At 39.4% G+C, this 21720-nt stretch overlaps 2 protein-coding genes across 4 annotated transcripts; one reads left to right on the top strand and one right to left on the bottom strand.

Annotated features, from left to right (window-relative positions):
- Positions 1–64: 64 nt before the first annotated feature.
- LOC121885089 (sperm-associated antigen 16 protein) lies at positions 65–3728 on the bottom strand. Its single transcript, XM_042394228.1, has 3 exons — positions 2742–3728; positions 1399–1503; positions 65–1165 (listed from the first exon to the last, which is right to left on the bottom strand). Exons 1-3 carry the CDS (start codon positions 3696–3698, stop codon positions 518–520), a joined length of 1710 nt encoding a protein of 569 aa, XP_042250162.1. The 5' UTR covers positions 3699–3728; the 3' UTR covers positions 65–517.
- wdr91 (WD repeat domain 91) lies at positions 3670–21423 on the top strand. Of its 3 annotated transcripts, none has more exons than XM_042394227.1 (18): positions 3670–3729; positions 6894–7023; positions 7170–7349; positions 7454–7661; positions 7870–7952; positions 8418–8527; positions 12923–13094; positions 14096–14293; positions 15123–15316; positions 15419–15473; positions 15596–15691; positions 16061–16155; positions 17196–17349; positions 17985–18093; positions 19814–19926; positions 20139–20246; positions 20697–20786; positions 21083–21423. In XM_042394227.1, the coding sequence occupies exons 2-18, from the start codon at positions 6901–6903 to the stop codon at positions 21245–21247; spliced, it is 2253 nt and encodes a 750-aa protein (XP_042250161.1). In that variant the 5' UTR covers positions 3670–3729; positions 6894–6900; the 3' UTR covers positions 21248–21423. The 3 variants fall into 3 exon arrangements, with proteins under 3 accessions (XP_042250161.1, XP_042250159.1, XP_042250160.1); XM_042394225.1 differs by lacking the exon at positions 3670–3729 and adding an exon at positions 5171–5436; XM_042394226.1 differs by lacking the exon at positions 3670–3729 and adding an exon at positions 6361–6399.
- The last annotated feature ends 297 nt before the right edge of the window (positions 21424–21720 follow it).

Here is a 21720-nt window from a genome sequence, read left to right as displayed (position 1 = left end):
TATGAATTTCCTCAGAGATCAGGAATCGACATGAAAGGTGTTTGCATTAAAAAAGACAATCATGATCATGAGAAAATTCTTTTATAGGCTTGTTATAGTGAGATTAGAGCTGGGTTTTGATCAAAATCTGTATCACCAAGTATCAAAAACTGTCAAGAACTAAAAGCTTTGAATGATGATTCATAGCTTCATAGTCTCGTTCACTTAATCTTTCTTGAATTAAATCATAATTTTGCCCACTTTTCTCTGTATTTTATTTAAAGCTTTTGCACAGCTGTTTGTGTTGAGACATTTGACATTTGGGAACTTTGGCTTCTTTTGTTGAAAAGATTTTTGTCAAAAAACGTATTGCTCAAGTTAAGGTATCAAAGAAAATATTGCTTTTGGTAATGGTACTGAAACTGATGTCTCTTTTATGATCACAAGAAAACCAAATTCTGCTGAAAACAATTTGATTGTCATCTAAAATATCATTAGCTGTATTCACTCAGTTTCTCATTTCTTCGTTCACATTATATCACGACCAGACATTAATCAGCCCATCACTCCCCGCTGATATCACAATCTCCCCCTTGTGGTCAAATGTCACGCTCTGTACGCCATCTCTGTGACCCGACAGGCTGCTCACCGCGTGGGAATCCACCTCCACCAGCCTGACCAGACTGTCATTACTGGCGACCGCCAGCATCTTCCCTGATGGGCTGAACGCCACCTGGTTGGCACCCAGCGGCCCAGCATCTACAGTGGCCACTGCTGATGCAGGCCTCCTGATGTCCCACAGGTTGACGAGGCCGTGGGAGTCGCAGGAGGCCACGACCTCGCCTGTTAGGTCAAAGGTGGCATGGTTGCAGGGGTGCTGGTGTCCATGAAAGGTGGCAGTGCAGACTCCCAGCCTGGCGTCCCACAGGGCGAGGGTTTTGTCAGCCGAGCAGGTGAGGAGGAGGTTGGAGAAGGGCAGGAAGCAGATGCTGTTGACGGAAGCGGTGTGGCGACGCAGTGTGAGGCGGCAGCGCTGGCTGTTCAGGTCCCACAACTTGGCGGTTCTGTCAGCGGAGCAGGAGGCCAGGAAGTGACCACAGGAATGGAAGGAGCAGCCCCAGGTGGGCTGGCTGTGACCGGACAGCGTCAACACACAGCAGCCACGAGAGAAATCCCAGAGCCGCACCTGCAGGAAGAACAATGCAGCCATCATCAAAACACCAAATACATGAATATATTTCGGAAGACCGGTGTTCATCCCTCCAGTAGAGTCCAGAGTTGGAGAATCTAAAGCTTTGAAGCTGTTCTGAAGGCTCGTGATGGAACAACATCTCACTCAGACACTCCATGATGGTATTTACTTGTCAATCTTGTATCTGTATATTGTTGGAGGTGAAGCAGTGATGAAGATGAACTCACTGTAGTGTCTCCACTGGTCGTTGCCAGTTTTCCTCCTTCAGGGTGAAAACTGCAGCCAGACAGCCAATCAGAGTGATCCTCACCTGTCAGCACCCTCTGACCAACCTGGCAACACAGCACATGACATCATAACAGTACATCAGCCAATCAGAGTGAGCCACATTTTGTCTCATTTTTTACTATCTCATTTCAAATTTTTACTATCTCATCTTATTTTTAACTGATCTTCTTTTAAGTCATTTGGTCTCATCCTGCCTCATCTTAGTAACAGTATCTGGTCTTTTTTTTATTTTACATGATAAGAAATAATTTATAATCTCATCTATTTGTTTTACTGGACACTCCCCTTGTCATTGATATCTCATCTTGAAGTATCTCATCTGATCTCATTTGTCTCAAATCTTAAAGTATCTCAGTTGATTTCATCTCATCACGTTTCATTCAATTTTATGTTATCTCTTCTTGTCTGAATAGTATCTCAATTAATTTGACAGCATCTCATTCAACTGGACATTTCAGCTCATCTCATATCTCTTCTTATAGTATCTTGATTCATAACCAACACTATCCCATCTGTCATAATTTGTCATATCTCAACTACTTCAATAGCATCCCATCTAATGTCACTTCAATGCTTAATATTTTGTCATATCATATCTTAAACATATGTCTCCTCCCATCAATTTCTATTGTTTACGTTTTTAATGCATTTGTCTCATCCCAGCCTAGCATTTAATAATATTTGATCTAACGCTGTATCCTTTGATATTATTTCATGGTATATCTCATCCTATAGTATCTTGTTTCATCTCATATCTTAGCTTGTCTGTCCCATGTCATAACATATCCTCTTAACTCACAAGGTCTTGTCTCTCATAACTAGCTCACCTCATCTCACCGAATTGTAGCTTATTTTGTCTCAACTCATCTGGTAACTTACAGAAACATTTCATTTCATTTTGTCTGTTCCCACACTTAGTGTGTCTTTTTTTAATCTTATCATTTGTAGGCTATTGTATCTCACCTCATCTCTGTTCACAAATAAATTCTAACGTATCTGTCTCATCACATCTTATCTCTCACCTCATGTCATCTCATCTTGTTTAATCAATTTTGTCCCTTTTTTCTCGTTTTCAACTTGTCTCATGACTCGTTTTTTTCTCATTATATTTCATTTCATTCTACGATCCACACAATCTCATGTTCTTTTACCTAATAATAAAAGTATCTGATCTAATTTAATGCTTTGTGTTATTTCATCCCATCTCACATCTCTTCTCATCCGGTCTCGTATGTTATGTCATCTGGTCTCATAGATACATGCAGGTGTGTGTTTCAGTTACCTTCTCTCCGCTGGCCGGCAGCGCCCACAGCCTCCAGCTGCGGTCGTCACTGGCAGAGGCGAGGATCAGTTTTCGCGGGTGCAGGTCGATACAGCTGATAGGAAGCTTGTGAGCTTTGATGGAGCAGGACAGGCTGAAGGAACTGGGGCTTCTGCATTTTTGAGATGTTACCTGTGCCAGGTGAAGGTTGACCGGCCTGCTGCAGACAGAGAACTCTGAATCTTTTGGATGTCTGCTGGTGCTTGCTGACGATTTATCAGCGCTCTTTTTGATGCTTCTCTCTGTCTTGTTTCTGGGTTTTTCTTGACTCAGTCTTGCGTCTGTGGTGTTTTGAACTCGATCCTTTTCCAGACTGAGGAGCATCTTCTGCCTCAGAGCTGCTTGGTATTTGTCGTCCAGCTTCCTCAGCGCCGGTTCGTAGGACTCCAGATGTTTCTTCAACTGTTTGAAGTCTTCAATCAGCCTGTTTTTGTCCTCAGCAGCTCGCCGGTACTGCTGCCGGTGGAAATCCCTCTCCCTCTGCATCCTCACCAGGCTCTCCCCTGCAGCCAGCACCTCCTGCCTGAGCAGGTCGGTCTCCCTGCGGACCGTCTCCAGCTCACTCTGGAGCAGCTGCCTGTGTGTGAGAGCATCAGGGATGAAGAAGACCCCAGCTGGAGACGTCCTCAGGGTTTCTGTCAGCAGTTTCTGCGCGGAGCCGTACCACTCGGCCTCAAAACTGTCCAGAGTCTGGCTCAAGCCGGCTCTCCGGAGGAAGTTCCTCAGGAAGTCATCCACCGCCTCCGGGATGTTGAGGATGATGTGTTGTTTGGGTGGTCCATGTTTTGTTCTGGGGGCAGCGGAGGAGGCAGCCTCCCTCATCGCCTCCTCAAAGTCCTCCTCCTCAGCACTCCTCCTCTCCTCTGAGAAGCTCTCCTTGTTCTCCTCCACTGCTCCTTCTTTTCTCCTGGCTGACATTTTCTCAGCGTCTTGTTTAACTGTTGCTACGGTAACTGTACACAGAGCAGCTCGGTGTTGTTTACCGTGTTACCATAGCAACCATGTGACGCCCGTGTTGACCCTTGTTTAATATTTTCTGATCCGAAATCTTTTATAGATTATCTCTGTATGTAGATATAACGTACTATTAATGTTTTTTATGTATTGTGTTCTAATAATTATTATTCAAATTTGTTTTGTGTCATGTTTTAATATTTATATTTTTGCTATGCAGTCAGTTTACTATCATGTTTTTCTCTCATGGAATTTACTTTCCGCTTTATGTTTTTCTTTCTTCTTTGTTTTTCTTTCAGTCTGCTGTTAATTAATTTGTAATTTAACCAGTCTTATATGCATGTTCATGATAAACATTGGCACTTTACTCTTATTTACCTTTTGTCTTTTTCTAACGTTTTGGCTTCATATGTGTGTTTCATTCACTAATTGACGTCATTTTTGTGGTTCTCTGATTGGATAATTTACCATAACAGCTATTATGTATTTGAAAACTATAGTGATGAAGGACTTGTAGACCAAAACATTCTAAATGAGTAAATATATATATGGCATACTTATTTATTTACAACAGCTGGTATACTATACACCAACAATAAGCAAGACATTTATTGGAGTTGTGCTGCACCTGTCACACATCCTGGTGCAAAGACATGTTTTTAGTTATTATGAGAATTAGAATTAGGAATTGCCTCCGTGTTGACATTTATATAGCCTAACTTGGGGAAAAAATAGTTCTAATCTACATGTGTGATACTGTAATATGTGAAACCAAAAGTTGTTCTTTTTGACTTTGAGAACAAGTTTAGCAGCAGGTAACCATAAATGTCCAGAATTCATGGCTATATATTCACAACGCCAAAACAAACCCCTCCACATACTATCTCTTTTCTGAGATAGTATGTGGAGGGGTAATCATTTATGAATGAGTGTATAGGACTCCTCTTTAACTTTGTTAGTAGTAACAAAATTGTTTTCAAAGCTTTTTCAGCAGCAATTCAGCCACAGAGACGACTTTTCTTTCCATTTTAACTTCATATATTGTTCAGTCTCGTGCGCCGCCCATCAGAGGGCTTTTCTTTGTCACAACTTTAATACATCCATGATTGAAATATTTTTACACTTTCCAGATATCATAACAAAAATGTTAAACAATTAAAATCTTATATGTGGAAGTACCTAAAGATAAGAAGGAAACAATAACAGTCAAGGAGTTCAAATAAATAAATAAAATAACGGAAGATTAAAGTATTTTCAAACATGCAATTATAACACTAAATTGTGAAGGTACTCTTTGTTTTTGTAATTTGCGAAAAAAAACATCATTACATAAGCAATGGAAGTGAACTGGAGATCTTTACTTCAAGATGTAGTACGATATGTTTACCATCAGACGGCGCTCTGTGTTAACCCCCTAGCTGCTACGTCACATGAAATTGTCACATGACTGTCAGGAGGAAAAGAAAACAGGAAGAGAGTTTTCGCTTGGTTGTTGTGAACATTTTATGATTTATTTAAGTCTCAGAATGTGACAGAGGAACAGCTTTGGACACCAGGCGACATTTGGACCTAAAGTACGCTCATTCTGTGTCTGGTTTGTGAAGGTTTTGTCTGTCGGCGGTACGTGCTGTTCACTCGCACGAAGAAACCAAACTCCACTGAAAATCCTGTCAATTGAAGACAATCTTTATTATCCACAAAGGTACGGAAATATTGAGCGATGACCTGAAGCATTTCCTGAATTTATACGATTCATGTGACAACTCGGCATAGATATAATACAACAAACATGATTTAAATTGGACAAAATATTAGTCTATGTAAAAATGTCGCGGATGTTAGCTACTATCTTCAGCTTCTGTGATACTTCAAATTTAAAACCAAATAACTCAAATGTTCTTCATTTAGCGCGACGTTACTGTTGTTTGATGCTTGATTCCGCCAGTTTCCTTACCAATGACTGTGTCCATTTTAATGTGATTTATCTTTTAGTTTGTGTTGAGAGTTCACTTTGTCTGCAACGGAAGGAATCAAAACTACCGATTAGTCAACAGAAACCGTTAGATTGGACAGACGACGCTTTAGGCTTGTTTTAAAGTCAGAAGAGTTTCAGTCACAGTTTTATGCTGTATATAATGTTGAGCTAATGTTGCCCTGTAAGCAAGACACGAGAAACTGTGCTGAATTTGTACTTGAGGGTCAACTTAAAGTGTGTTTGGATACTAAACAGGGTGAAAATCACCAAACTTCAGCCAAAAATGTCAACATCTTACCAGCATGTTGAGAATAGACCAGATTTGCAGATTAAGCTAATTAAGATCATTAGTCTAATAAGTGAGACTAACTGGCATGTTATTATGATATTACTACCCATATATCGATAAAGTGTTGATATTTAGGTGTTCTATTAGTGGCTGTTGTTCATGGTTTCAGTGACATTTTGACTAATGATCAGTGAGTATATGATGAATGAACATCTACATCACCTTGGTTTGTTCTGTAATAGTGGTGATAATGATTTAGATTTATTTCCATTTATTATAAAATGTGTGTGTATATATATATATATGTAAGGTATTTCACAAAAGAAAGAGTCCTTAGCTTTCTTTAAATCCAGCCATGTTTGCAGTGAAGAGGATCCATTTCTTCAAAAGTGAATTCAAAAGTCAGTTATCCATCACAAATGTTTCCCTTCCAATGCCTTTAGGTGTGAAAGGTTCTGTTTTATTCCAGTTTTGGGCCTTTTACAGGCAACAATACAAAATTTACAGAGCTACAGACCAAGATACAATATCTTACTGTCCTATTGGATCTCTCGTAAAGGTTAAACATATGTTCTCCCAAAATATTTTCATCTATTCACATGACCAAAACATGGGAATGATTAATGTTCATGCACCCACACAGTCTCTACACTACAACAAAAATCCATCATATTACTGTAAGTAATTTCTTTCTATAATTAAATCATAAAAACCTTTTTCCTAAAACAAGAGGAAAAAAAATCCACCAATACAATTAGAATATTTCAATCTTTTTCCAACAGAAATAAACTTGTTACAAGAAATGTCTCTATATGTTGAAACAACTTCATATTAGTTGTCAATTAATAGGAAACCCGTATTACATAACTGTATAATACACTGTATTATATTGCAGGGTCACCATGGGGTCTGCAGTGGAGAGAACAGATGAGCATGTGAGAGAGTATCTGATCTACCGCGGCTTCACCAGCACTCTGAAAAACCTGGACAGTGAGATCAAAGCTGACAAGGAGAAAGGCTTCAGGGTAAGACTTGATTGAGATATAGTTGTATACATTTTTATTTAACCGTTTTATTCCTTAAGCAAGAAAAGGATGTTTTATAGACAAATCATTTTAAAAAGTGACCATGTTTGGGTTTGTCTCTTAGCTAAAACTTTGTCCATCTGCAGGTGGATAAGATCATCGATCAGCTGCAGCAGTTCATCCAGAGCTTTGACCTGTTTGGTCTGAAGGAGTACTGGCTTTACCTGGATAGACGTCTGTTCTGCAGACTGGAGGATGTTTACCGATCCACTGTCAACAAACTGAGAACCAGCCTGTACAGATACTACGTCATCAACACCATCCAGGTAACATCCTGTAGGGAAATGCATTTTACTGTACGTTTCTGAAACAGAATAGCAGTTAAAAATCTCTCTTGAACCATCATCCCTCCATCCTGTCCTCTTCACAGAAAGGAAACCTGGAGAAGACTCAGGAGTTTTTCCAGAAGCAGGCGTTGGAGCTGCAGGGTCAGGCTGAGTGGCGTGATTGGTTCATCCTGCCGTTTATCCCAGCACCTGAGCAGAACCCTGCCTTCTCTCCTTATTTCTCCCGCCAGTGGTCCGACACCTTCCTGGTTTCACTGCACAACTTCCTGTCTGTCCTCTTCCAGTGTATGCATATCCTTCAACTGAATCTGCAGCAGTGAAGATATAAATTCACAGTTTAATGTTGTGTGTTGTTTAATGTTTGTAACTGAATTAGATTTAATAGTGAAGACATTGTAATGTTCTTCTGAACCATTAGAGGTCATTACACTGATCCACTGTGTCTGTGTGTCATTTAAACTGTGAACTTGCTGGTTTCCAGTCCTTAACTGGTTTTCACCCCAGCCAGTCTTGCTGAGTTTTGATGCTGAAGTCCAGAAGACGACCAGCCTGTCAGAAGAGAATGAACAGTTCCGTCAGCTGGTGAGTTAAAACCATGAAATAAACTCCCAACGGTGTTTTTTCTAAGAATGTTTTAACACTCAATATTTTTATAGAAGAAATATGTCAAAAAAGACAAATGCAAGCTTAAAGTCTCATGTAATTCAAGCAGTTGCTTTAAATGGTTCATAAAGTCAAAAGGTCAGTTGATGTTCCATATTTTATTATAAAGTGTTACCTCATTCGATTAAAAAAAGTCCTATGATTACATTTTTAAAATAGTCCTATTATTTAGATTAAAAAGTTTGTTTTTTTTATGAAAAGGCCGCTATTTCACCCCATAATTTAGTTGAAAAGTCCTCTCAATTGGTTTTTTAAAAAAACTCATACCCTGAGGTTTAATGATTTTGTCTCCTGTCCTGTGCTGAAGTTTGGGTTCAGTAGTGCCAGATTATAATTTTTCTTGTCATTGTATCTGACCGGTCTGTCTCATCTTTTCTCGTTCAGCTGTTCGCCCTGCAGACAGAGAGTCGGGACCAGAGGGACGTAGATGACATGGTCCACCACAAGCTGCCGGCATATGTCCAGAACATGGACCGACTGGGAGACACTGAGTTGTGAGACACTAACATCACTGTCTTTACTGATGACTGATTATTACTAAGATGGCTGCCATTTTGTCAGTTTTTTAAATGTTGTATGTGTTGACTCTTTAAAAGACAGAGAGTCAACAACATAATGCTTTTAACCAAAGTTATTTATTCTACCAGGAGTCGGTACATTCCTCTGAATACAAACTGTTCAAAACAGAGATACTATATTATCAGGTATAAACTGAGCTCTGGTTTCATTTCAGTTTAAGCACATAAATGAAAAACAAAAACTATATTATGTACTGTAAGTTGCAGATGGCAGCCATCTTAAATCTTCTTCTTAAATGGTCTTTTAAAGAGCAGAATTTCTATCCATCATATTTCAGTGTTTTTTGTACAGGACAGACAAATGAAATATTTCTGATGTCAGCACTTTAGCATGCTAGCTTGTTTGGTTTTACCTCACTGCAGTAACTGCATTTGTTTTACTGGTATTTTATTTTAAAAGTTGTCAGTTTCACTATGAAGTTTAGTGTGTCAACTGTATAGAATAGTTCATTTGTCATTTGAATTTGAGAACACAATATGGCTGACGTCTTAGTGAATGAGACGTGGTAAAGTTGTTTTGCTAATTTTATGTAATCTGAGTTCTTACAAAAAAATGTGATTCAGTAATGCCTCACTTAATAATGCCCTGACTTAATTCCTCAGAATTGGGAAATGAATTAAATTACTAATGTTTTTGGCGTTGATCGTCTTCCGTATAACAGTAGTATCACGAGCGGAAAACATGATGACGAGATGAGGGAGGAATGAGAAGTTGTTGTTTTATTTTTGTTTCTTTTTAGACAAGTGAAGTTGTAACAGACTGTCATTCAGAAACCTTATTTATCTTCATCCTAGAGTCACTTTTAAAAGAATTTTAAGGCACTTTAAAGCAGACAAAAAAACTGATGAGTTATTTTGTGTTTATTCATTTAAGATAAATCTTTAAAAAGCTTTTAACCAACACTAACTTATTGTTAATGATATAATATTTATGCTGTTTTTACATTGTGTGCTGTGATGCGGTTGATGTTGCCAAATAAACAATTCACCTGATGAATTGTTGTTTCTTGTCAGTACGATCTATTTTCTTAAAAAAATCACTAAGGGTTTTCATAGGCTGACAAAGGCCATAATGCCATAAAAGTGATCAATAAAATCTTACAATCAATCCTAAAACAAATTGGTAGTAAGTGTAGTAGACGCGAAAAGCAGAGTAATATGATTTCTCTTCCTGGTTTTAGTTAAAAGTCTGGCTGCCACATTTTTTACTAGTTGGATCCTGTAGAGTGATTTCTGGTTTAAACCTGAAACAAAGGTATGTATGACAATTTCAGCATCTTTGAAACTCGAAAGTGGTGGAGATATTTCTTAGATGGTAAAAACAGGACTGGACAGGCTTGGTAATGTCATCTACCAGACACAGATATTATAGTCAAGTGTTACAGTCCTAAAATTTCATGGCTTTCAAACCAAAAGCAGAAGCTGTATGAATCATAGCGACGAGCAATTTGCTGATTAATCAGCAGGGTTTTCTGGCCAGGTTGTGTGGCAAAATTTCAATTTAACTTTGACCCCAAGTGCACTGACCTCCACAACAAGTGTGTAATGGGATTCAGGCTTTGATGGGAGGCAGACGTCATGGTGAATACAATTTTACTGAAGACATAAATGATGCGAAAGTTAATTTTGTGCATCTTTAAATTTCCGGCGGTGTGTTACTTTATGCTCTGATCCTAGTGGGACTTGAGTAAAAATTCTCCAGCATGGCAGAATGTGTGAGAGTAGGGGAATACCAGCTTAGAATAATGATTTGAGATTGTTTACATTCCAATGTAGTCCACAACATTGTTTTCCGCTGCTCTTCATTCTGCACACTACCTGGCACAAGCTATTCACTCTTGCGTTTTTGGTCTGGAAGCCAGAGCAGCATTCTGTATCCACTATAGACTTTGTTAGGGTGACATGAGAGTAATGCATTGCAGTACTCTAGCCTGCTTCATATGTGATAGACAGAAAATGATCACCAGGATCAATACCTATATAGAGTGGTGTCATCAGCATAGCAATGAAATAAATACTGTGCTAGCAAATAATGCCCTGACTTTTCCTCTAGCGCCACTATGAGGTTGACGTTTGTGGTTTTAACAGGAAAGTCTCAACACCAGCTCTTAGTTCAGATGAATGTTATTTGTAAGTAATAAGAAATAATTGAACACCAGTTTTTCTTTAACATTACATTATCAGAATAAGAAAGAAGACATCCCAAAAACATAAAGTTTACATTTGTGACTAAACTTGATTGACACCTTTGTACATTGAATGCATTTGACACTTTGTATTTTTGTCGTCCAATGATAACAAAGCTAGAAAAACAACTGTTGATGTGTATTTTTGTTGTCATTCTTTTGTTGCTTTTTCAAGTTCCATTGTCTTACATTGCTGTTGGCTGTGTTTGACATGTTTGATACTGTCATCTTTGCTTTAGAGTTAGGGAACTACTACGGCAATAATATAACTCCTACCGCAGGGTACACATCAGACATCACTGGAAGCAGTTGGGTGGATGCACTTTTTTTTAGGGCAAACACAACTTTCCCTGTAGCTCCTTCACAGCTTATGTTACTGACTTCTTGGTCAGTAACATAAGCAACTGCCAATTCTTTGATGCATTAAATTAGGTCTCCATGAGTGTATGGACATATTATAGCCATTTTTGTTTTGTTGTTTAAAAGAAAAAACAGCCACAGTGAGCTGATTAGATGAGGAGTTGATCAAAACTTAGACATATCACCAACTTAAGCAACGACTGTTGCCTGTAGGTTCTGTCGACTGGAAAATTATTTGTGCCATGCTGCATCACAGGCTCCGACAACAGCTCAAATTTCATACCACGTATGAAAATTTGGCATACATGGTGCATTGAAATACAATTTAAAAACTGAAAATAAAACCAAACAGGTAGAAGTTGAGGTCCAAAATGAGTTTTTGCTTGTGCAATTTGCTGGTGGCGCTAAAGGAAAAGTCAGAGGAAGAGACCAAAAACATTAGCATTCATCCTCTGGGGAACATGAATGTCTGTACCAGTGGCATGGTGTGACTTATCCACTAGGTGAGGCTACGGCGCTAGGTAGCTAGCTGCTGGTGACTACCGACAAGGCTAGTGGTTTCTAAAAGCTTAAAAAAGTATCTTTTGTTGGCCACCCCAACTGCTTTCACTGTACAATTATCACCACAGTACCACAACGATCCATGTGCGTTTTGCTTGCCTTCAGGGGGTAAATGTTATCTAATAAGGAAGCAGCAATTTGGTGGAAAATCGCCACACAAAGATTGTAGGCAGTGCTTTTTCATTAGTCATGGCATGTTTCTGTAATTATGTATGATTTATGTGAGTGTAAAAACTGAAATTTATACACATATACCACAACAATAACAAAAAAAATGATTTTTGATTAAAGTATGTATATCACAATTGGAATTGTAGGAGGGGCGGTGCCCCAGCGCCCTTAATTAACCACACGCCCCTGGTCTGTACCAAAATTTGTGCCAATCCATCAAGTAGATGTAAAGATATTTTGCTCTATACATGACAATTTTGACAATTTGTTTTAGATAACCCTTCTCTGCTATTGAAACTGCTCCACAAAAGACCCATGAGACACGAGGCGATGGTATCTCGAACTATTGTACCTGTAACTTATTGTCCTGTTAGCGACAAAGCTACTTAACTTGTCAATTGACAGTTGGCAACCCAGCTGAGTGGGAGAGCTATTTTGACTGACTGGCGCGTGTTCCTGGTAGGCTAGCATGTTGGTGCTTAGTTCACCAGCTACAGTAGTTTGACAACTAGCTGTGAGCTGTGAGCAGTCACTATGTGACCAGGCTTCTAGCTCCTTCTCTTTCGCAAGGATTCACAAATTAAATTTTCTTTGCCACTTTCTGGCGTCAGAACAGTGAGAAAGATAACATCAATAATGAAACATATGTACAACAGCTGTCCTGTAGCCTAAAGCTAGGCAATGGTAAAACATGGACAAATGATAACACAAATTGAACCTTATATTTCTTGATATCTGTTCTACTGCTGACTGCTTGCTGCTGTTGAATTGTGTCATTCATGAATGTCTTGTTTTATAGTGGAGTTATTTTTACCATGTTGACTCGTAGCTTTCTGTTTTTGGGGTCAAACTGACCGCAACTCCAAAATGAGGAGAAGTGTTAAGGAGTAGAACTGGGACAGAGTTTTGCTCTGTTCTTACCAGACAATATCTGCATGCTCTTTAATCTTGACTCCATTACAGCTTGGATTAGTTTTGTACTCATTCAATAGTCTTGTTGTTAAAGGTCCTCACTTTCCCTCTGTGATTTTAGGGACTTGGTGTCAAGCCAGCGTGCCATCAGCACCTCCGCCACTCCTTCCAGAAACTTCTTCTCTACATTCCTACCACAAGGCCGGCGCACTCCAGGGAAAACGCCTCAGGTCACCACTGGGTCTTCACCAAGCCAGGCAGTAGTGGGCAGAAAGGACCCACCAATCAGTCAGGTGAGAGTGGGGCAGGGGTTTATAATTTGAAGTTAAAAAGCTCAGCAAGATTGAAAACAGGAAACTGAATTTTCTTAAAGCAGGCCACAGGAGCTGCCAAATTACTAAATTTGCAAACCTGTTTGACTCCCCAGTTGGTTGGATGTTTGGAAAAGCAATTTTCAGGTGTTTCAGGTGTCAGAGCCAAGGCATTTTCAGCTGCTATTGCTTAGTTGCTGCTCCAAGAAAATTCTGACTGTGTTGAAGTGAATAGGAAACCTCTCAACTTCTCTCTACAAATACAAAGTCAAGAAAGTTTTTACTCAAGTATAGCTTTCAGGAGATCATTTACCTCCTTCTGATGCAAGATTGAGTGGAGATTTTGAAAATTACCATGCTGAATTCCAATCCCCTAAATCTGGGTAAAGCCTGCTGGAAAGCGAGTTCTGAACTGACCATCTCCTACTGGCTGATCTTTGGTGCCAGGTGATTAACCTGACCAAATGTTCATATAGTTTTCACCTCATTTTTCAGTCTTACATTGAGTTCATGCCAGCCATTGTCTCTTGGGATGTAGGAGGATTTTGTCCTAACCAAACAGTGGTGATGGATGTACCCTTCCAGTAGTATTTGTTGTTACTGTGTTAGTGGTAGTTTGGACCAGTTACGCGTTAAGTTGTTGTATCGATTTAAGAGTTTTTATTTCTATAAGTCAACTTACAACAACCTGGCTGAGTCCATCTCATCCACAATGGCCACCATTTTTGTAGGCTTTTTTCCATTGCTATTTTTCTGTCTCTGGCAATTAAAGATGACATCCCCTTTCTTAATCCCACCTGCAAAGATCTGAATGGTCATTTTTTCCTCTCCTGGGGAAACAGCCATCAATGAGCGCACTAGACCTATTTGAATTGCTGAGAAAAAACAGAGATACAGGTTAAGATTCAGCAGTCTGGTACCAAGTGATTGGCTGTTAGACTTCTGATCATCATCTTTATCTAACGTTAATCTCTGTTTTCTAGACCACAAAGTCAAAAGAGGCAGTCCAAGCTAAGGAGGTGAAGCCAGTTTCCAGCCAGGCATCAACCAGTGAACCTTCAATTTCCCAATCCCAACAGTCAACAAACCAGCAGACAAACCAGCAGACACATCCCAGACACAAGAGAATCCAGGATCATGAAAAAGAGAGGAAGGAGCTTTTCTCCAAACCACCATCACAGGTACAAGAGGGGTGGTTCTGGGTGACGTCTGGCATTATTAGAGCTGTGGTCATATACATGTGGTGCATTTTTACAAAATCTGTGTTTGCCTGTTCAGTCAGTTTTATTGAAGGAATAATTCAAGTAGTATGTAAGTATAGCCAGGAGGTAATTAGCTTAGCTTAGGATAAAGCCTGGAAATAAGGGGAAACAGCTAGCCTAGCGCTCTCCAAAGCTCAAAAATACACTTGCCAACACTTCTCAAGTTTACCAATTAGCATGTTGTATCTCATTTCTTTAGCCTGTTCACAAACATAAATGTGGAGTTGTGGTTTTACAGGGAATTGTGTACTGGAACTATTGTCGGTGAACAATAGCTGCGTACAGTGACTTCCATTCATGGAGTCCTTACAGCATATACATTCCCTTGTATTAACTGTTTTAACTTATCGTTCAGTTGTGAACAAGCTAGCTAACTTGCTAATTGGTAGTAGCTAAGTGGTAGCAAGCTTGCTAGCTTGGCAATCAGTTTTGGCTGGTTAATCCCAGCATATTACCTGCTAGCTAGCATGCTTCCAGTTAGCTCGCCAGACCCAGTGGTTCGCCATGTAACCTGCAAGTAGTCACTTCAACACCAAGCTTCCAGCAACACATATCTCACAAGGAACTAAAAACAAATTTTATTGTCTGACTTGGTAATTTGGGTCTGACTCAGTTACTTTACTGCCTAGAGCAGCTATTCTGTTCAAATGAACTGAATTATGTTTGGAGATTGGCTGTTGTTATTGCTATAGGGACTGGACGCTGATTCCATTTACACTGATTGCGTCCTTTCATGCGTTGTCTTCAGATATCAGAGAAGAAGGGGGAGGCAGGGGAGATGGAGCCTCCTGTGGAGACCTCTGGCGAAGCCCCTGACTCCTCCTTAAATAGCAGGAGCAGTAGAGGAGGAGCAGAGGGAGGAGGTCTGTCAGTGGAGCAGCCTTTCATCAAACTCAGCCAAGAGGAGTATGGAGAACACCATTCCTCCATCATGCACTGCAGGTTTGTATTCAACCATCTGAGGAAGTGGACTTCACATAGCTTTTGATGTCACTTCAAAGATAAAAACAAAACCTTAAGCATTAATCATTCTCCCTCCTGCAGGGTTGACTGCTCTGGTCGCCGGGTTGCCAGTTTGGATGTAGACGGAGTCATTAAGGTCAATCTCCACTATTTATCTTTTAGGGTTATATGAACATAGAAAATAAAAACATGCATATTGTAATTACCATTTATAATTAATCGAACCACATAATAAAGCCTTCCTCCTCTCCTCCTTAGGTGTGGTCATTCAACCCCATCATGCAGACAAAAGCCACCATCATGTCAAAGTCTTCTCTGCTGTCTCTGGAGTGGGCCACCAAACCTGACAGACTGGTATGAACAAGAGACACAGGCTGCACATGAACTTAGTATGAAAAATACTTTTAAACTGATAACAGTAGTTCCGTAGATGTTGATTCTAATAAAAGTTTGGATATTTGACATAGCTGCAACTACCTACTTGCATTAACAAGTGTTCTATTACATCATGGGGATAAACATTTTTTACACAGTCATGTGGGCACTTGCTTCCCATTCTGGGACAAAAGGCAGGAGGAAAATGTAGGGTTAATACTGGGTTTTGGTTTAGGGTTAGGGGTACCACTACCACTATGTAGTGGTTGGTAAAGATGATTAAAATAAGTCTCCAGGACAAAAAACAAATTGCTGTGTGTGATTGTGTGTTTGTTTATGTGTGGTCAGCTGTTACTAGGCAGCGGCGTTGGCACAGTGCGGCTTTACGATACAGATGCCAAGAAGAATCTTTATGAGATGAATATCGACGAAACTCACCCACGGTAAACCTGTCTGTCTGATGTACTGATTTAAGTAACTGTACTGTATGTAGAACTGTAAAATTATGTATCTTGGAGGTCCTCAGCTGGTAATACAAGTAGCCTAATAAGAACATTTCAACATTTTGGGAATTATTCTTAAGAGTATGAAACGATAAGATCTATATCAATGTCAGTGGCAATGGTTATATGAATAGCCTAGCTTAGTGTAAAGACTAAAAAAAAAAGGGGGAAAGCTAGCCCAGCTCTGTCAAAAATCCACCTACCAACACCTCTAAGGCTCACTAATTAAGACTTTTATTTAATAATTTATTTAATCTGCACACAAACAGATGTTACAAATGTAACAAGAGCCTACAGCCATGCCAGTGGCTCTGTGAGGTTGTACTTAGGCACAGGGATTTTTTTTTTGTGCTAAATGCCAACTTATGCTAACATCCTTATAATGCTGATCTTAAGCAGGTATAATGTTTACCTTGTTAACCATTTTAATTTAGTATGTTAGCATGCTAACAGCACCTTCAATTTGAAGGTATTTGGTCATAAACTAATGTTTGGACAAGTTTTAGATAAGATAAGGGATCATCAAAGTTATTACAATTCATCCTGTGGGGAGCATGAATGTCTGTAAGTTTCATGGCAATTTTTCAGTAGTTATCAAGACAATTCGAGACACTAAAAACCACAAATGTCTGCCTACTGATGGCACTAGAGGAAAACTCATGGGGTCACCATTAGGATTCATCCTCTGGGCACTATGAATATCTGTACCAAAGTTCATGGCAGTCCTTCTTATGGATGTCAAGACAATTCAATCAACACCAAAAGCTGCTAGCATGGCTAAAAACGACAGTTTGTGGTTTTAGGTTTAGTTACAATCTGGAACTATTTCTTGATGAAAAAGACTAGATAGAAATAATCCATAGACTTTGTAAAAACTGGAGACTGGACACTTGAGTTGGACATTTTGTCATGTAACAATGAAGAATATTTGTTGTTGAAGTATAAATTCTGATAATATAAAAACATCCTCTGTTTCTCAGTATCTTGTCTTTAGCTTGTAGTCCCAGCGGTTCGTCATTCGTCTGTTCGGCTGCAGCTCTGAGTCAATCTGGAAGTTCTGAATCTTCTCCTCGACTTCCTATACCAGTGTCTGGACAGCTGCTACTCTGGGACACCAAAACTGTCAAACAACAGGTAATTAACCAGTTAGTTCAGTAATAGTTATTTAGCTAACAAGCAGTACCAACAGTTGTGAGCTCCAATCACATTTTGCTGACATTGTTTTGGTGACAAACATGATGTCCTCACGGGTCACTGGATGCAGAGCAAAATGTTTATACTGAAGTTCAACCTGCCAAAAACACAGTATATTTTAAACAGTAAACCTTACTGAAAATTAATTGGCACCAACAACAGAACAGAAGGTGAAATATTATTAAAGTTGAGATAAGAAAAATAAGACTCAAATATGCAAAACTATAGCCTAGCGGCCTACTTATGAACTGAACAGTGTTGAACTACATTAAACCTACATCAAGGAGCAGTGAGCTGACACCCCTGTCATAGCAAACAGCATGTTAGTTAAGATCAAGATGCTTACGGCTTAACATGTGAACATATAGCACGTTAGTGTTAAGCTCTATGTACAGCTGAGCCATACTAATGTTAAACATGTAACCTTTAGCATGCTGACATGATAAGCATTACATGCTAACACTAATTTTAACGTGTAATGTAATCATAACCTGTTAATGCTTGTAATGTTAGTGTTAGCATGTATAGCATTAGCTTTAATGTATGTATTTCTTGTCGTTCTGTCCGTCTCTCAGCTCCAGTTCTCGTTAGAACCTGAACCAGTAGCCATTAACTGCACGGCCTTCAATCACAACGGAAACCTGCTGGTGACTGGAGCCGCTGACGGAGTTATCAGACTGTTTGGTCAGTGTTTATCAGGGTCAGGGTTTATCAGGGATGCAATTAATGATTTTTTTTTTTTATCATCAATATATCTGTTAACTATTTGCATTTCATCTCTTACATTGTAGAACAGTGGTAGGCAAATAGTGGGCCATGGGCCAAATCTGGCCCTCCAACAAGAACATTTGGCCCTGTAATGAAAGCTGAAGTTTTCCTCTTATAGATGACAGCAAATTTTTCATGACTCACCATAAATCTACAGTAGATAACAATGTAAACACAAGGCTTATGTATATCCCAATAAATATGACTTTGTAACATCTTATAAATTTACCAGATTAATAACAGGTAAATAACAATCTGAGCAGAACAGATTTGTGTCAGTAACAGCACTTTGAAGTGATGAAGCACTGTCTATTGTATGTGGATAAGTTATTGCTTACATTTCTATTCTCATAGTGTAACACAGAGGGTATTTTCATGTTTATGAGTAATTTTTTGCCAGATGAATATTAACGTAAACTGCTGTCACTAGGGCTGTCACAATAACTGCAATATTGCAATACAGTGCCATAGACAAGCGCCACAACTGCGCTATGTTCACATTTTTTCTATTTTCATAAGACTAGGCCCTTCTTGTTTTATACTTTAATGCGTGTCTATTGAATGTTCGGTGGCTTCCCCACTCCAGTCCGGAGGCTCCAGAGGATCCCACTCACCGTGCGCAGCATCTCGAGTGCTGAGTTCTCACTCATGGGGTTCCATGGAGCCTCACCTGAGCCTCCTGCAGCTAGCATCAAGGCTAACAAGCTAAGCTAGTGCCTTGTCTCGGTTATATGTTCAAACTCTCCTGGGTCACTGTCCGGCCGAGTATGCTGCCTTAAAACCAGCAAGGTAAAGTAGTTTTCCACCAATCATACAATCTAAAGGCGCGTCCAGCCAGACTCCATTCATAAATCCCAGGTTTAAAGGGACTTGGCTGTAGGCCAACGTAGTTTCCTGCTATAACACGATTTAAACTGTTTTCTGTGTTCATCAGGTACTGCTGCTCAATTTGGCTGACACAAAATCAGACTAACATACCTTGATTTTCACAAAAAAAAAAGAAAAAGAAAAAAAACCAAAACACGCTAATACCACATATGACCATATACCGCGCTGTTGAGCCACCCTAAATCATCACAGGGGAAATTCCTTCACTGTGACAGACCTAGCTGTCACTCTATTAGCCCTCACTTACTGATGGGAAATATGGCAAACGCCCTTAGATACAACCAACAACAAACTTTTTTTATCAACCAATTTTATTCTTGAATGAAGTAAAAGAAAAAAAGAAACAAAAATATTAGGATGTGTTTTCACGGCACCTGTATAACAGTGCCCCACCCCCCACCCCCCCAGTGAGCAAAAACTGGCCCATCGTTCAACCGAATTGCTGACCCCTGCTGTAGAATCTCCAAAAATAACAACAGATGCCCTTCAAAGCCACTAGAACTCAAAGTGATGTCTTTCAAAATATACAGTCCAAAATCCCAAAGAGATTTATTATTCTCAGCAAAGATGATTAAATCAATTCTGGGCATTTAAATACTTACTGAACCAGCTCAGTACATTTTACAGTACAGTACACTGATGTGAAGTCATGAACTTTCACTAAACATAGTTCAACTTGTCTAAATGATTTTGGAGCACTTTCTGTAACATATTAAATATTAATGAACACTGTCTGTCTCTGCTGCAGATATGCAGCGCTATGAGAGTGCTATGAGCTGGAGAGCTCATGATGGAGAAGTTTACAGTGTGGAGTTCAGCTATGATGAAAACACCGTCTTCAGCATTGGAGAAGATGGCAAGGTGTGTGTGTGTGTGTGTGGTTATTTTGTGGAAAACACATTGTGACAAAATGTCTACAGATCCTAAAATGTCTTTTCAATCTTGACTTTTAAAATATCTTTAAATGACGCAGGGTATGTTGCATGTTTGGAAAGAAGCTGCATCAGCACTTTTGAATTAAGTGAATAAATGTGTGTGTGTGTGTGTGTGTGTGTGTGTGTGTGTGTGTGCAGTTCATCCAGTGGAACATCCACCGGTGTGGGGTGAAGCAGTCGGAGCAGATTTTAACTCAGGACGCCACCGGCCCCTTCGTTTTGTCAGGATACAGCGGGTACAAACAGGTATGCAGTGTTACCATGGAAACAGCTGGTTTACCTCACAGACCGCTTCAACATTAGTTTATTTCACAAAAACAAACAAACGTCACTTGAGTACTAAAGCACTAGAGAAGCAGGACGACATCACAGTTTCACCATAATTATAATTCACAGTCAGGGGGTTAAAGGTCAAAGGTCACAGCACCCTGACACACACTATCATCCTGATGACAGAGAGTCAGATGAAGAACCAAACCTGACTTAATAAGAAATAAATCAGTAAATTAAGTCATAAATAAAATAAATGAAGAAAGACAAAAAAATACACAAATTGTGTGTTTGTGTACAAACTGATGGTCTGATATAAATCCTGCTGATGGAAAATTAGAAGTGAAATGAGTAGAAGAATGAAATAGATGACAAAAAATGAATGTAACGACACACTGAGGTCTAAGTTTGTGAATGAATGTTCAGGTTCAGGTTCCTCGAGGTCGACTCTTCGCCTTCGACTCTGAAGGACAACACGTCCTGACCTGTTCCAGCTCTGGAGGACTCATATACAGAGTAAATACACCTTCATCTTCACCTTCATCATCTAAACTCATTGAAATGCCCTTTAAAATTTGTATTCAAGTTGTATATATATATTTATATATATATATTACTTCACGTATTGATTTTTTTTGTGTTTTTGTTTGTATTTGATCATTTTCAATGTATCATTATTTTTTACTATTATATCTATCGTATTTTTTTCTGTTTAGCTCTCACTGAATCAATTTAAATATTTTAATCTATATGATGTTTTATACTTTGATTTGCCAACATGTCCCCCTCCTTCTCCCCTCCCCCTCTTCCAGCTGACCAATGGGGAGCCGGCTCTAGAGAGCGTGCTGTCGCTGGGCGGGCACAAAGCACCAGTGGTGACAGTTGATTGGTGCTCAGCAGTGGACTGCGGGACCTGTCTGACCGCCTCCATGGATGGGAAGATCAAACTGAGCACGCTCCTGGCACAGAAGTCCTGATTGAGGACCTGACAGAGGACACCTGAGTTAAGTTTAAAATAAACAGACTCAGTTAGTGATGGAGATTATTAGAATGTAATTAATATGTCAACAGTTTGACAATGTGATACAAATAGTGAAAATCGGCCAATCTGTTGTAAATTCATATAAACATTAAAATCCCACTGAAAGTTCAATCTGATAGCAGGTGTCTTTCTTAAAGCTGCGTTCATGGATTGTTTTAGGCCTTTAGGGGACAAAAATACTCCAGACAGATTTACAGCCATTATTCTGTCAAAGAGCCTTAAAAAGGTTTTGTGGCTAACAGCTCAGCCTGCTTCCACATCCAGCAAACACAGAGCAACATTATCCTCTCATTGGATTCATGTTTGTGTCCAACTGATATACACAACATTCACTCCTTTTAGCTCACAACTCCTTAGAAAAAATATCTGCCTCTTTAGCTGCTAAACACTCCAATTTATTCATTAGCT

The sequence above is a fragment of the Thunnus maccoyii genome, chromosome 19 (genome assembly GCF_910596095.1).
Source record: "Thunnus maccoyii chromosome 19, fThuMac1.1, whole genome shotgun sequence".
NCBI classification, from domain to species: Eukaryota; Metazoa; Chordata; class Actinopteri; order Scombriformes; family Scombridae; genus Thunnus; species Thunnus maccoyii.
Note: the sequence above shows the minus strand (reverse complement) of the source record. Positions and strands in the feature narration are given on the sequence as shown.